This window comes from Loxodonta africana, chromosome 16 (genome assembly GCF_030014295.1).
Source record: "Loxodonta africana isolate mLoxAfr1 chromosome 16, mLoxAfr1.hap2, whole genome shotgun sequence".
NCBI classification, from domain to species: Eukaryota; Metazoa; Chordata; class Mammalia; order Proboscidea; family Elephantidae; genus Loxodonta; species Loxodonta africana.
Window position 1 is genome coordinate 11,216,439 of NC_087357.1, and position 12,544 is coordinate 11,228,982.

Here is a 12,544-nt window from a genome sequence, read left to right on the forward strand (position 1 = left end):
CAAGGAAACTTCTAGTGTTTGGCATTCCAATCATCCATAGTTAAGACAACAGTAGGAAAGGAAAACAGGAAAAACGTGACTGTATTAAGAAAAGACATCAGACGAAAAACAAACAAAAGGCTCTGTGTCTTCTAACATTCACTGTCTCTGGAATACTTTCTTCTGCTACGCAATATACAAATTATTATTCACATTATGATTATATTGGTAGCCAAAAAAAAAACCGTGGAGTCAATTCTGACTCATAGTGACGCTAAAGGATAGAGTAGAACTGCCCCATAGGGTTTCCAAGACTGTAAATCTTTACAGAAACAGGCTGTCATATCTTTCTCCCGTGTATCGGCTGATGGGTTCGAATTGCCAACCTTTCAGTTAGCAGCCAAGTGCTGAATCGTTGCTATTTTTATTGGCAGAGAAGACCATAATCAGTTTTTGTTGTGATCTTGCAGAGCCCATTGGGATAAACATGACCATCAAGGCAAAGAGGCCTTAACCAACCAACTATTCCATTCCCGTAGTATACCTTATTTAAATTACTTTGCTGGTTCATCTTCAAGTTTAGTGCACAAATGCTTGTAAGACTGAAAAGTCCTGTGAACTTAGGCTGATTTTCTGTAGCTGGTAACTGCTCATTGAAGATGATGTATTCCTTGCTAACTAAAATGCTCAGCAGGTTTATACAGGTATTTCCTTAAACGGTGGTATCTCCAAAGTCCTTGTTCCAATGCATGGACACTTCTAAGGTTTGAAGGCCAATGCTGCTTTATCTTTTTCAAGGGCTCACTGAGATCAGATAATTGAATATTTCTCATCTCGCTGGCAGACATATTCTTCGCCTGCTCTGGCTTTAGTTCTTGGATAGGCCCCATTGCTGCATCTTTTGCCAACGCTGTGAGATCACTTCCTGAGTATCCATCAGTCATTCTAGCCAGCCGTGCTAGTTTTTTTTGGGTCAATGGGCTTCCTTGTTTGGTTTGGTTTTTTAACAGTAGCTACTTCATAGGGCTGTTGTAAGAAGGACATTAAATAGCATTTGGGACGCACCAGGCACGTTACAAATACCCAGTAAATGGCAGTGATGACGACAGTGGTGACAGTGACAACCACACCCCTGATAAGCCCAGTACTGGGGGCAGGGGGACCTCCGCCCTCGAAGCAGGTACTGACAGGAAGCCAGCCATCTAGTGAGCTGGGACAGTGGGAGGAAGCCAGGAGCGAGGGAGGCCTCCCTTCTGGAGGGTGCTCGGAGAGCAGGGTCCAAGGACAGGATTGAAGGAAGATGAGGGGAAACTTCCACCCAGGCCAGGGGAGGAAATGCCCCGGAGTGCCGGCCTGGAAGGAGGCCCCAGGGCACCCAGGACAGAGGGAGCCCCACCAACAGCTAACGGCAGTGCCCAGTGCTGGTGGCCTCTTGTGTGCTTGGCCCACATGCTCACGCTAAATCCTCTCGAGGTTTGCAACAGACCCCCTCACAGCAAGGACCTGAGGTTTGGAGGATCTGAGTGACTTGCCCAGGGTCACACAGCTAGCTTGAGGCAGAGCTAGGACTACTGTTGTTAGGTGCCATCAAGTCGATCCCAACTCACGGTGACCCTGTGTGACAGAGCAGAACTGCCTCATAGGATTTTCTTGGCTGTAATCTTTATGGGAGCAGATTGCCAGGCCTGTCTTCTGAACCACGGCTGAGTGGTTTGAACCGCCAACCTTTCCCTTAGCAGCCGAGTGCTTAACCATTTGCAGCAGGGCTCCCTGAGCCAGGACCTTTAATGTTGGCCTGATGAAAATACATACATGTGTGAAAAACATACCAACCCCTACAGCAGGACTGAGTGGTTTTGTTTGGAATGTACACAAAGTTGGACAATTAAAAGACCTGCTTTATTTGCAAAGTAACCACCTCAACTTGATGTGACCCTTCAAGCAACAAAATGCTCCTTAGCTACCGGACTTGGAATAAGTAAACCGCTGGTTTAATAGACAATAGCTCACTTAATTCACATGCCCCTGTGACACTGGGACTATTACAGGGAGGCGACTGAGGCACAAAAAGGCTAAGGAGCTTGCTGGAGGCCACCACGGCTGCTGCGGGGCAGAGCTGGGACTCCACCCAGGCTCTGACCCACAGGAGCTGAAACCTACCATTTTTAGGTGATGGGATAAAGCTCCGGAGACAGGTAAGAGGCACACCTGGCCCCGGCTAGGGCATCAGCCCCGGCTCTATCTATCCTCAAGGAATATCTTTGAGCAAGTCCCGTCCTCTCTCTGAGCCTCCGTTTCCTCCTCTACAAACTGGAGAACCACCTCACCCACCTGACCTCAGAGTCATGGAAAATTGCCCCTACAGTTAACGGCCGCATATTGGCAGTGCTTGGCCAGTACAGCTTCTCTGTACACCCATGGGCGCTGGGGGGCAGGCAGGGTGGGGGGCATGACTCCACTTGTGAGCTTCTTACACAGTCTGGCCCACCCACCTCCCCATTAGCCCAGGGCTCCTTCCAGAGGCAGCATCTGTTGGGGTAAACCATTAAGTCCATTCCAGAACCTCCACCTGGCTGCACTTGATTTACATGGGTGACCCTGCCCACCCCGGCTGAGATCAGCAACAAGAAACAGGTTTTATACTCTTGAGGGTAAAGCATGGCTACAGCCTCACACAGCCATCTGTGTTCCCATGGTTTCCTTCCACACAATTTAGGTCTGCAGTTCTGTTATTAAGCTACCCCAGATAATGCGGGAGTTTGTTGTGTTTCCTTCCTTCATTTTTCTATAATAAATAAATACATGGGAGCCTATACACATTACTGTATAACATTTTCACTTAGTATAGCCACGGTACACAAGCCACGTCAGTACACACCAGACTACCTCGTTCTTTTTAACAGCTGAGTACTATTCTGCAACCTCAGCCCCTCCTGGCAAGCACGTGGGTGGCTTCTAGCCACAAACATATAAACACACAGATACGACCAGCAGATGTCAAACTGAGGCATGGTGTCCAGTGCCCAGGCTTCAGTTTTTTTATTTCTCAAAACGCTTTCACCATTTTCATTGATAAATTGTTAAGATCTGAACATACAAAATTTACACCACTCAAACACTGCTCTTTCATCTTTTTTATATATTAGGTTTCCACCCAAAGCTTCATTTGGGGGATAAAAGCTCTGCCGCTGCATAAGCTTTTTGCCAACAGGAGCCTCCTGTGAACTAACAAAAACATTCCTCAGGCAATTCGAGGGTGCCCAGGTCCCAGCAGAGTGAGGAGGCCGGGAGGCCGGTGTGTGATGGGGTGTTCATGGGACTGGACAAGATTCAGGGAGGGAGGGGCTGCCTCTTAAAACTCACTGTGCTTTTGGGGAAACAGAGCAAAAGGCCCGGAAGGATCCCCAGTGGTCCCCGAGGAGGTGGCTGGGATGGGGCTGGTGAAGGAAGGCTTGCACTTCTAACTCTGTACTCATGCACTGGTAGGAATGTTTCCAAGAAGAAAATCACCCATTACTTATGAAATGTAAAATACAGAAATTGTACAAAAAAAAGAAAAACCAAAGCCCAGGCTACGGGCAGGTTCTCTCCTACCCGCCCTGCCCCCATTTCTGAGGACGACGCGGTTAAGCTCCCGACAGTCCTGGTACCACAAGTGGCAGGACATTCTCCACAAACACCCCCTGTCCAAGGTCCAGGCTGTTAGGAAAGCCCTGTTGGCTGCGCCAAGTCAAACAGCCGCCCTCACCGTCAGCAGCCGGAAGGCCCCTCCGCAGGTGCTTCACCACGTGGGGGCCATGCAGGTGTCCCACGGCATGGACCGCAGGCCGTGGGGGCTGTGGTGGTGCTGCCAGCGCTGCCCCTCCTCTGGGACCCCCGCCCCAGGGCAGGAATGGTCGGGGAGGCCAGTGTGCAGCACCGCTGGCCTTGGGCAGGCCTCTGGGCCTAGTCCCTCGCTGCCCTGAGGCCTGCTGGGACATACCCCAGGACACAGCACCCTGAAGGGCCAGTCGCTGGCCTGGGCCATCTGGGCAACCCTGAGGGAATTGCTTTACGAGGCTGCCCTGGGCCGGGGCCCACCGTCTCCTTCCGGCAGCCACAGGTGTGCTTCGGAGGCCAGTGACAGGACGCAGTAAAGGCCTCCACCTTTCACATGCAGATGCCGAGGGCCAGCGCTGTGCCTTTGTGCCGCCATCCCCTCTGAAAGGCTCCCTGGGGGCAGCCCAATTCACCCATGAATGGGCTCCAATAAAGGGCCCAATGGGGGGACCTGGCCAGCTACAGATGTCTGTAGAGGCTGCACCGCCCACAAGTCCTGGACCAGCCAGGGGTCCCCCTGTGACTCCTCAGATGAGAAGAGCCAGGGGACACAGCTGGGGGGGCCTCAGGAGCTGGGCCTCCTGTTCCCGTCTGGGGTCCTCTTACCCGATGACCACGAGATGGGTCCCTCACATCCTCTCATCTCAGCCCATATAGCACCCATTTGTCAGGCCATACACCCCCACCCTGGGCTCCCCGACTCCGGTGGCCTAAGGCTTCATCTCCCTCTATCCAACATCTTGCCTCTCTATATGTGTGCTGTCTCCTGCAGCTCCCCCACGAACATCCGCTCCACCAGAGCCAAGACTTCTATCCCCGGGGCCTGAACAGTAGAGAATCAGCACACTCAATAAATGAGTGAGCGAATGAGTGAATGAATAAATGAATGAGTGAATGAATAAATGAATGCACCTTTAACAAGAAGCAGAGTGCAGCATTGTGGGAAAAACCGGGGCTTTGGACCTGGGTCTAATTCCGGCTCAGTCACTTTTTCCACTTACACCAGTTCCTGAGTCTCTCTGGGCCTGCTCTCCTCACCTTCCCTACCTTAGGGGCCGGCTGTGAAGATACCTTGGGTGGCAGGTAAAGCACCTGCCTGGCACGTTACAGGCCCTCCTTCAAGGAATGCTGCCTCTCATTATTGTGGTTGATGTTCTTTAAAAAGCAGAGTTTATACTTTCTATGTGCTTTGTGCCCCAAAAGAAGCAGGAACCTTTCAGAAAATCTGAGGACACTTGCTCCCAAGGGAAACCCAGGGAGAGTGGTGGGTTGTGAGTCAGCTCTCCTAGGTCCAGAAAAGGGGAGGGAGATGGTGCCGGGAACATCCAGGAAGGCATCCTTGGAGGCGTACTAGGCTGCCCCAGGGCCCGTCCCTGTCCCTCCCCCACCCCGCAGTTCCCTCGCTGGGGGGGCGGTCTCGCCCCCAGGAACTTCCTTTGAGCTGCTGTGTGACTTCAAAGCGAGCCTACACATCAAGGAGGCCACCCTCCCGTGGCTGCAAAAGCCAGCTGAACACCCGGCTTTATGCACCTGTCATGCAGAGCCCTGTTCTGGAAAAGATTCCTGGTCCTGAGTCCATTCTTGGCTCAGCCACCAAGAGAGAGAAATAACAGTGTCCTGGATCCCAAAAAGTCCCCCGGAACACCTCCAAAAGCATCTGTATTTTACTGGGGAAGAATTCCCTGCACTACCTTCACTGCCACGAAGCCCTGAGACACTGAACTCCGTGCATCTGTGCAGTGTCCGTGGGCACAGGGGGTGTGGGACCGGGGTCACCACGGAGGGCACATGGGCATTTCCAGGCCTGCAGCACGGTCAGTCGGCCCCACAGAGAACCTCCTGCTCTCTGGCCCAGCCAGGGTGGAGGCGCCTTGTCCTTAAAGAGCAGAGGGGCTGAAGAGAAAACTAATGTCGGCCAATGGCCAGAAGGCCCCACAACGTAGGTGGAACCAGACTCTGTGGGTAATGGGCTTTTGGGGTGGCTCACTCAATGAAAACCCCACTGGGAAGTCTGTAACTGGGGAGCAAGTGGGTAAGGGGGCTAGAGGGAGAAGAGGCCATAAAGATAACCTGAGATGGGTCTGGTGGATCCAGCAGAGGTGGGTGGACTTTGTCCTATGGCTTCAGGGGCCCAGGCAGCACAATGATAAAACCTTCTGAGATAATGGATACAAGGTGCCTTCACCAAAAACCATCACACAGGCCATCCAGAAAGCAGCTCTCCGGGGGCGAAGGCAATACACATCTCTTAGCTATATAACTGGCTGTGGTGCATTTTAGGATAGTTATTATATTGATGTCAGATTTACACAGCATAGCTGGTACTAGGGACACCCCTAGATAAATCTGCCAGAGTTAGAGTGAATCAAAACAAAGCCCTGTTTGGGGAACCACAGAGGTAACAGAACATGAGGGGCACCTCTGCCCATAAGTGTTCGAGAGTTCTGTATCAGGTTAGGAGCACCGACTGAGGAGAAGCTGTTTCAGAGAAGCCGTTGACTTTTGCCAGTGGCCCCTCCCTCTCAAGGGATTCCAAGGATGCGTCTGGCAAAGTGGTTAAGACCATGGCCCCTGGAATAAAGCTGACCTGGGTTCAAATTGTGCCTGTGCCATCCCTACTGCGGAGCCCAGACAAGCCCAAACCCTCTCTGAGGGATAACAGGACCCGCTTCCTGGGCCTGCAGGAGGTTCAGTGAGAGGGCAAGAGAACCACGCTGAGCAGAATGCTTAGCACATAGTAAGCACTCTCTGGAGTGCAGCCATCTTGCTGGTGTTGTAGAGCCCGGAGCCTTCACCCTCCCAGAAGGTGAGTACACAGCCCCAGGTTACTGACCGAACATGAAGGCTCAGCAAGTAGCACGCTCCCACCTTTTCTAAGGCTGTTGCTGAAATCTGCTCTATGCTCCTCAGCAGAAGGTGGACAGGGAGGTACTTAGCCTCTGTTCATATCCTTGATCTACTTTACTTTCCAGGTTTTTTCAGAGGCAAAAGTGACTGTCTCAGCTTCCTAGGGCTACTGTAACACAATACCACAAAGTGAGTGGCTTTAAGGAAGAGAAATGTATTGTCTCACAATTCCGGAAGCTGTAAGTCCAAATCTGAGTATGCTGATTCCTTCTGAGGGCTTCATGAAAGAAACTGTTCCCTGTCTCACTCCCAGATTCTGATGGCTGCGGGCAATCCTTGGCATTACTTGGCTTGTATCTGCCTCCATAGTCACGTGGCTGTCCTTCTTCTGTCTCTATTGTGTGTCTTCTCTTTTATAAGACGCCACTCGGATGGGATTAGGATGTACCCTACCCCATCTGAAAAGATCCTCTTTCCAAACAAGATCACATTCACAGGTACCAGGGGTTAGGACTTCAACATATCTTTTCAGGGGACACAGTTCAATCCATAACAGTGACCTTGCTAAAATAAAAAGAATGAATAAACTCAAGTGGTGGCAAGGGCATGGAGCAACTGGAACTCCCATCTATTGCTGCCTGGAGTTTCAGTTGGTACAACCACTTCGGAAAACTATTTGGCAGCATCTACTAAAGCTGAACATACACCTACGTTGTGACTCAGCAAGCCTACTCCTAAGTACATACCCATCAGAAATGCATCCATGTGCTTACCAAAAGACACAGAATATTCATAGGAATGGTACTCATAATAACCAAAAGTGGGAAACTGCACAAATACCCATCTATAAAGGAGTGGATAAATGGAGGAACATTCGCCTAGCAGAACACCACAAACCATGAGAACGAACAATCTACAACTACATACCACAAATAAGGATACAACTTTCAAACATAATGTTGAGCAAAAGAAGCAAGACATACGTGCTGTATGATCCCATTTATATAAGGTGAAAAGCTGGCAAAACTAAGTTGTGGTGCTAGATGTCAGGATAGTGGTTACCTGGGGTGGGGGTGGGGGAGAACAGGAACTGGGGAGGACCAAGGGGACTCCTGAGGTGCTGGTTACAGCCGAGTTCAGTTTGTGAAAACTCATTGAGCTGTGCACTTAAAAAAATATGTGCACTTTTTTAATATGTATAAACCCATTGCCATCAAGTCGATTCCAACTCATAGTGATTCTACAGGACAGAGCAGAACTGCTCCATGGGGTTTTCAAGGCTATAAATCTTTATGGAAGCAGACTGCCACATCTTTCTCCTGTGGAGCGGCTGGTGGATTTGAACCGCCAACCTTTCGGTTAGCAGCCAAGCACTTAACAACTTTGCCACCAGTGCTCCTTAATATGTATAATTTACTTTAATAAAAAGTTGTTTTTAAGCGCCTCTGATTTTAAAAGAATTGAAAGTATGTGTAACAGCAGATCCTGTGTTAATAAGATGAAATAAGATATTTAAACGGTATACTGTGGAGAGGTCTATCCTGTGCCAAGCGCTGGGCCAGGAACTTGACCTACATCATGAACGGTCATGGCACCAGCACACATCCCCCTCTCTGTCCCCTCCCTGAATGGCACCCACTCCATCATCATCCCCAGCTGCTCAAGTCCAACGCTAGGAGTCATCCTGTATTCCACCTTCTCCCTGGCCCTCACTATATCAACAAGTCCCATGGGTCCCATTTCCAAAACATCGCTAATCCATCCCCTTCTTTCCACCTCCATTGCCACCTCCCTAGTCCAAGCCCCATCATCTCTCCCTGGGTGACCCTAAGTCACCCAGGGTATCTGGTTACCTGTTCCACATACCCCTTTCCCCACAGTCCAGTCTCCCCTTTGTAGTCAGAGAGATCTTCTTAAAATACTTTCAATTTAATGTCTTGAAGGCAGAATACGTTCACATGGTCCACAAATTTTACATAAGTTTACATACAAAGCTAGACAGTGAAGTCTTTCTCCCACCTGGCCCTTCAACCACCCAGTTCTCCCCTCTTGCTGGTTTCCAGGTTGTCACACAGCTGTTCCTCCTGAGTAGTCTGTGTCTTTCCATGGTTTCTTGCATTTCCGCCTTCTCAACACAACAGACACAACCCTGTCCCGTGCTTGTTGTCTTCATTAACACTATGTCTTAGCTCTCCACATCACTACATAGACAGCACGCTCATTCCTTTCTATGCTGTATGGTATTCTACCGTCTAGACCGAAAAAAAAAAAATCAAACCCATTGTCGTTGAAGTCAATTCTGACTCACTGTGACCCTATAGGACAGAGTAGAGCTGACCCATAGAGTTTCTAAGGAGCAGCTGGTGGCTTCAGCTGTAGCACTTTCGGCCCTACGCCACTAAAAAAAAATAAAAATTTCACTAGGACTGAAAAATTCCCCTATTGATGGACATTTGGCTTGTTTCCAGTCTTTCGCCATTCCAAAAGATGCTGCCAGGCATAACATAGTTTATAAAGAAAATGTTCTACATCCTACTTTGGTGAGTAGCATCTGGGGTCTTAAAAACTTGCAAGCAGCCATCTAATATACTCCACTGGTCTCACCTCGTCTGGTGCAAGAGATTGAAGAAAACCAAAGACATAAGGGAAAGATTAAAGGACTAATGGACCACAACTACTACAGCCTCCACTAGACTGAGTCCAGCACAACAAGATGGTGCCCAGCTACCACTACCGACTGCTCTGACAGGGATCACAATAGAGGGTTCCGGACAGAGCTGGAAAAATATGTAGAACAAAATTCGAACTCACACACACACAAAAAGACTAGAATTACTGGTCTGACAGAGAACGGAGAAACCCCAAGAGTATGGCCCCCAGACGCCCTTTTAACTCAGTACTGAAGTCACTCCTAAGGTTCACCCTTCAGCCAAAAGTTAGACAGGCCCATAAAACAAAATGAGACTAAATGGGCACACCAGCCCAGAGGCAAGGACGAGAAGGCAGGAGGGGACAGGAAAGCTGGTAACAGGGAACCCAAGGTCAAGAAGGTGAGAGTGTTGACATGTTGTGGGGTTGGTAACCGATGTTGCAAAACAATACGCGTATTAATTGTTTAATGAGAAACTTATTTGCTCTGTAAACCTTCATCTAAAATACAATTGAAAAAAAAAAAAAAGATGTTGCCATGAATGACCTCATGCCCACAACATCTTCCATGGATGAGGTAGCTGTAGGACAGAGTCCTGGAAGTGGAGCTGCTGATAGACAATGTCAAATGTATCTCCCTCAAGCAACGTATGAGAGGGTCTGTTTCCTCAGACTCTTGCCAAGAGAATGCATTATCAAACTTCTGGATTTTTGCCAATTTGACAGATGAAAAATGGCATCTCAGCATAGTTTTAATTTGCATTTCTCTTATTTGGATAAGGTTGGGCATCTTCCATATGCTTAAAGGTCATTCGTTTTTCCTTTCTTGTGAATTGTTTACCTCCTTTGTTCATTTGTTGTTGCTTTCTCGATTTTGAGGTGTAGTTGTAAAGGCCTTCTCCCACTCCAAGATTCCAAAAGACATCTCCAATGTTTTCATTTGGTACTTACACGGTTTCACTTTTAACATCAAATTTCATTAAAACATAAATCAGATCGCATGACACTCCTGCTTACAATCTTCAGTGACTTCCCACTGCACTCAGGACAAAATCCAGACTCCTCTCTGTTGCCTTCAAGCCCCTGCCTGGTGTAGCCACTCTCCCCTGTCACTACTCTTCAGTTTCTTGAACATGCCAAGCTCTCTTCTGCCTCAGGGCCTTTGCAGCTGCCGGTCCCTCTGCCTGGAGGGCAATCCCTCCACCTCCTCCTGCAGATGTCTCCTTCTTACCCCTCCAGTCCAGTCCAGACGCCTTGTCTCCAGAGCTACCCCTGATCTCCCTCTCTAGCACAGGACACCCTTACCCCGTTACACTCTCTCTCAGCACCCTATTTTCTTCACATCATTTATCCCAAGCTGTAGTGATTTGGTTTATTTATCTGCATCCAGGTTTACTGTCCATCTCCCCTCAAGACATGGGCACCATGAGGATCTGTCTGCCTCAGTCATAGTACTGAGGCTCTGGTCTTGCTGCGATGGCTGCTCCCCAGGTCAGCCCCCTTCACCCCAAAACACAGTTCAGCACCCTCTGCTCTGTTCCCACAGCACCACCCACAAAGTGCTCATCTGTAAGCTAGTCTCATGATGAGCTAGTCTAGGGCCTTGGGGTTAATAGAGAAAAGGCAGAGGCAGGCAGGGACTGAAAGTGACCATCAGTCAGCACGGAGTCCCCAGGCTCAGGGGTCTCCTAGGTCTGGATTGCTTCTCACACACTGCCATTTAGAGGTAGGTAAACTGAGTCCGGGAAGATCAGGCCACCAAGCCAGGGTCTCCCAGCTGTTGTCTCTGGGAGGCTGAATCCTGTGCGGTGAGCCCTTCCCAGAGGCGCCAACAGCAATTACAAAGTCCAGGCTCCCGTAGAGCCAACCCTGGCCCTGGCAGCTCCTCCTGCTACCGTCTGTCCAATAGAAATAGAATGCGAGGTAGATGCCTAATTTGACATTTTCTAGTAATCACAGTAACAAAAATAAATAAAAATAGCTGAAATTCATTTAATATATTTTATTAACCTAGCATATTCAGGTGCTGGGAGCATATTCAAAACGTCATCACTTCAACATGTGACCAATACAAAAAATATTAATGAACTATTTTACTTCCTTTTTTCGTGTTAACTCTTACAAATCCGATGTGTATTTTATACTTCCGACACATCTGAATTCAGACTCGCCACCTTTCAAGTGCTCGGTAGCCACCTGCGGCGACTGGCTACAGTGCTGACAGCGCAGCTCTAGCCAGCCGAGGCCCGGTGCTCATCTAACTGTGCCCGCAGTGTCCCCGCCCCCGCCTCCCCCGGCTGCACCGAGGTCCTCCCCACGCAGGGCGGGGCGGGGGCGGGCTAAAGCATGGCCCCGCCCTCGACGCCGGCCCCGCCCCGACGCCGGCCCCGCCCCCGACGCCGGCCCGGCCCACCCTGGCAGCGGCCAGAAGCAACTGAATGGACCCGGCTGAGCAAGGCGTCTGGCGCTCGCGGCGACCCGCCCGCGACCACTAACCTCGCCACCGCCTCCACGGAGCCGGCGATGGGCACGCCGCCACCCGCGCCGCCATCGTACAGCACGCCCGAGATGTCGAGCAGCACCCCGCGCACCCCGGCCAATCGTTCGCGCCACGCAGCCATTGCGCCCCGCCGCTTGTCGCGCGCCTCAGACTCCGCACCTTGACCTGTGTCACGCTCGCCGCGCAGGGGCGCCTGGGAAGTGTAGTTCGGCGGGGCGGGGACAGGCGCGAACCTTAGACGGCGCGCGGGGCGCGGCGGACGTAAGCCTCTAGGGCGGGGGTCACGGGCCCCGGAAATGGAGTTCTTTTAAAACAAAGCCTTTTTCTCAGGAGATCAGAAGACAAAGGGCAGGAAAAGCAGAAAACGATCCCCTGGGAAGTAGCCAACCTACCTAAAAATCAGAGCAAGGCAAGTTGAGACAAGGAGGCAAGTGTGAAAGTAACAAAAGTTAAAGAGGGGCAGTACCATCGCGGACGGGATTAGCTGGTGCCCGCATCTTTTGGAGGAGCCCTGGTGGTGCAGTGGTTAAACGCTCAACAGCTGGGCGGGAGAAAGATGTGGCAGTTGGCTTCCTTAAATATGACAGCCTTGGAAACCCTATGGGGCAGTTCTCTGTCGTACAGGGTCGCAATAAGTCAGAATCGACTGGCGCTCAGTGGATTTTGGGGTGTTCGTCCTTTGGCATGGGAGTATGACAACACTAAAAGCAATAGAAATAGTCGTTCCTTTTGACCAGGCAATCTCGTGCC

The 12,544-nt window shown here is 50.3% G+C and overlaps 1 protein-coding gene across 2 annotated transcripts in view; it reads right to left on the reverse strand.

The window, feature by feature from the left end:
* LHPP (phospholysine phosphohistidine inorganic pyrophosphate phosphatase) overlaps nucleotides 1-11,940 on the reverse strand; it is a 139,687-nt gene extending 127,747 nt beyond the window's left edge. For both annotated transcript variants that reach the window (XM_003419671.4, XM_064269211.1), the window contains exon 1: nucleotides 11,791-11,940. In XM_003419671.4, coding sequence (XP_003419719.2) covers nucleotides 11,791-11,915 — 125 coding nt within the window. In that variant the 5' untranslated portion in view covers nucleotides 11,916-11,940. The remainder of the gene's footprint in view (nucleotides 1-11,790) is intronic.
* Nucleotides 11,941-12,544: the final 604 nt, after the last annotated feature.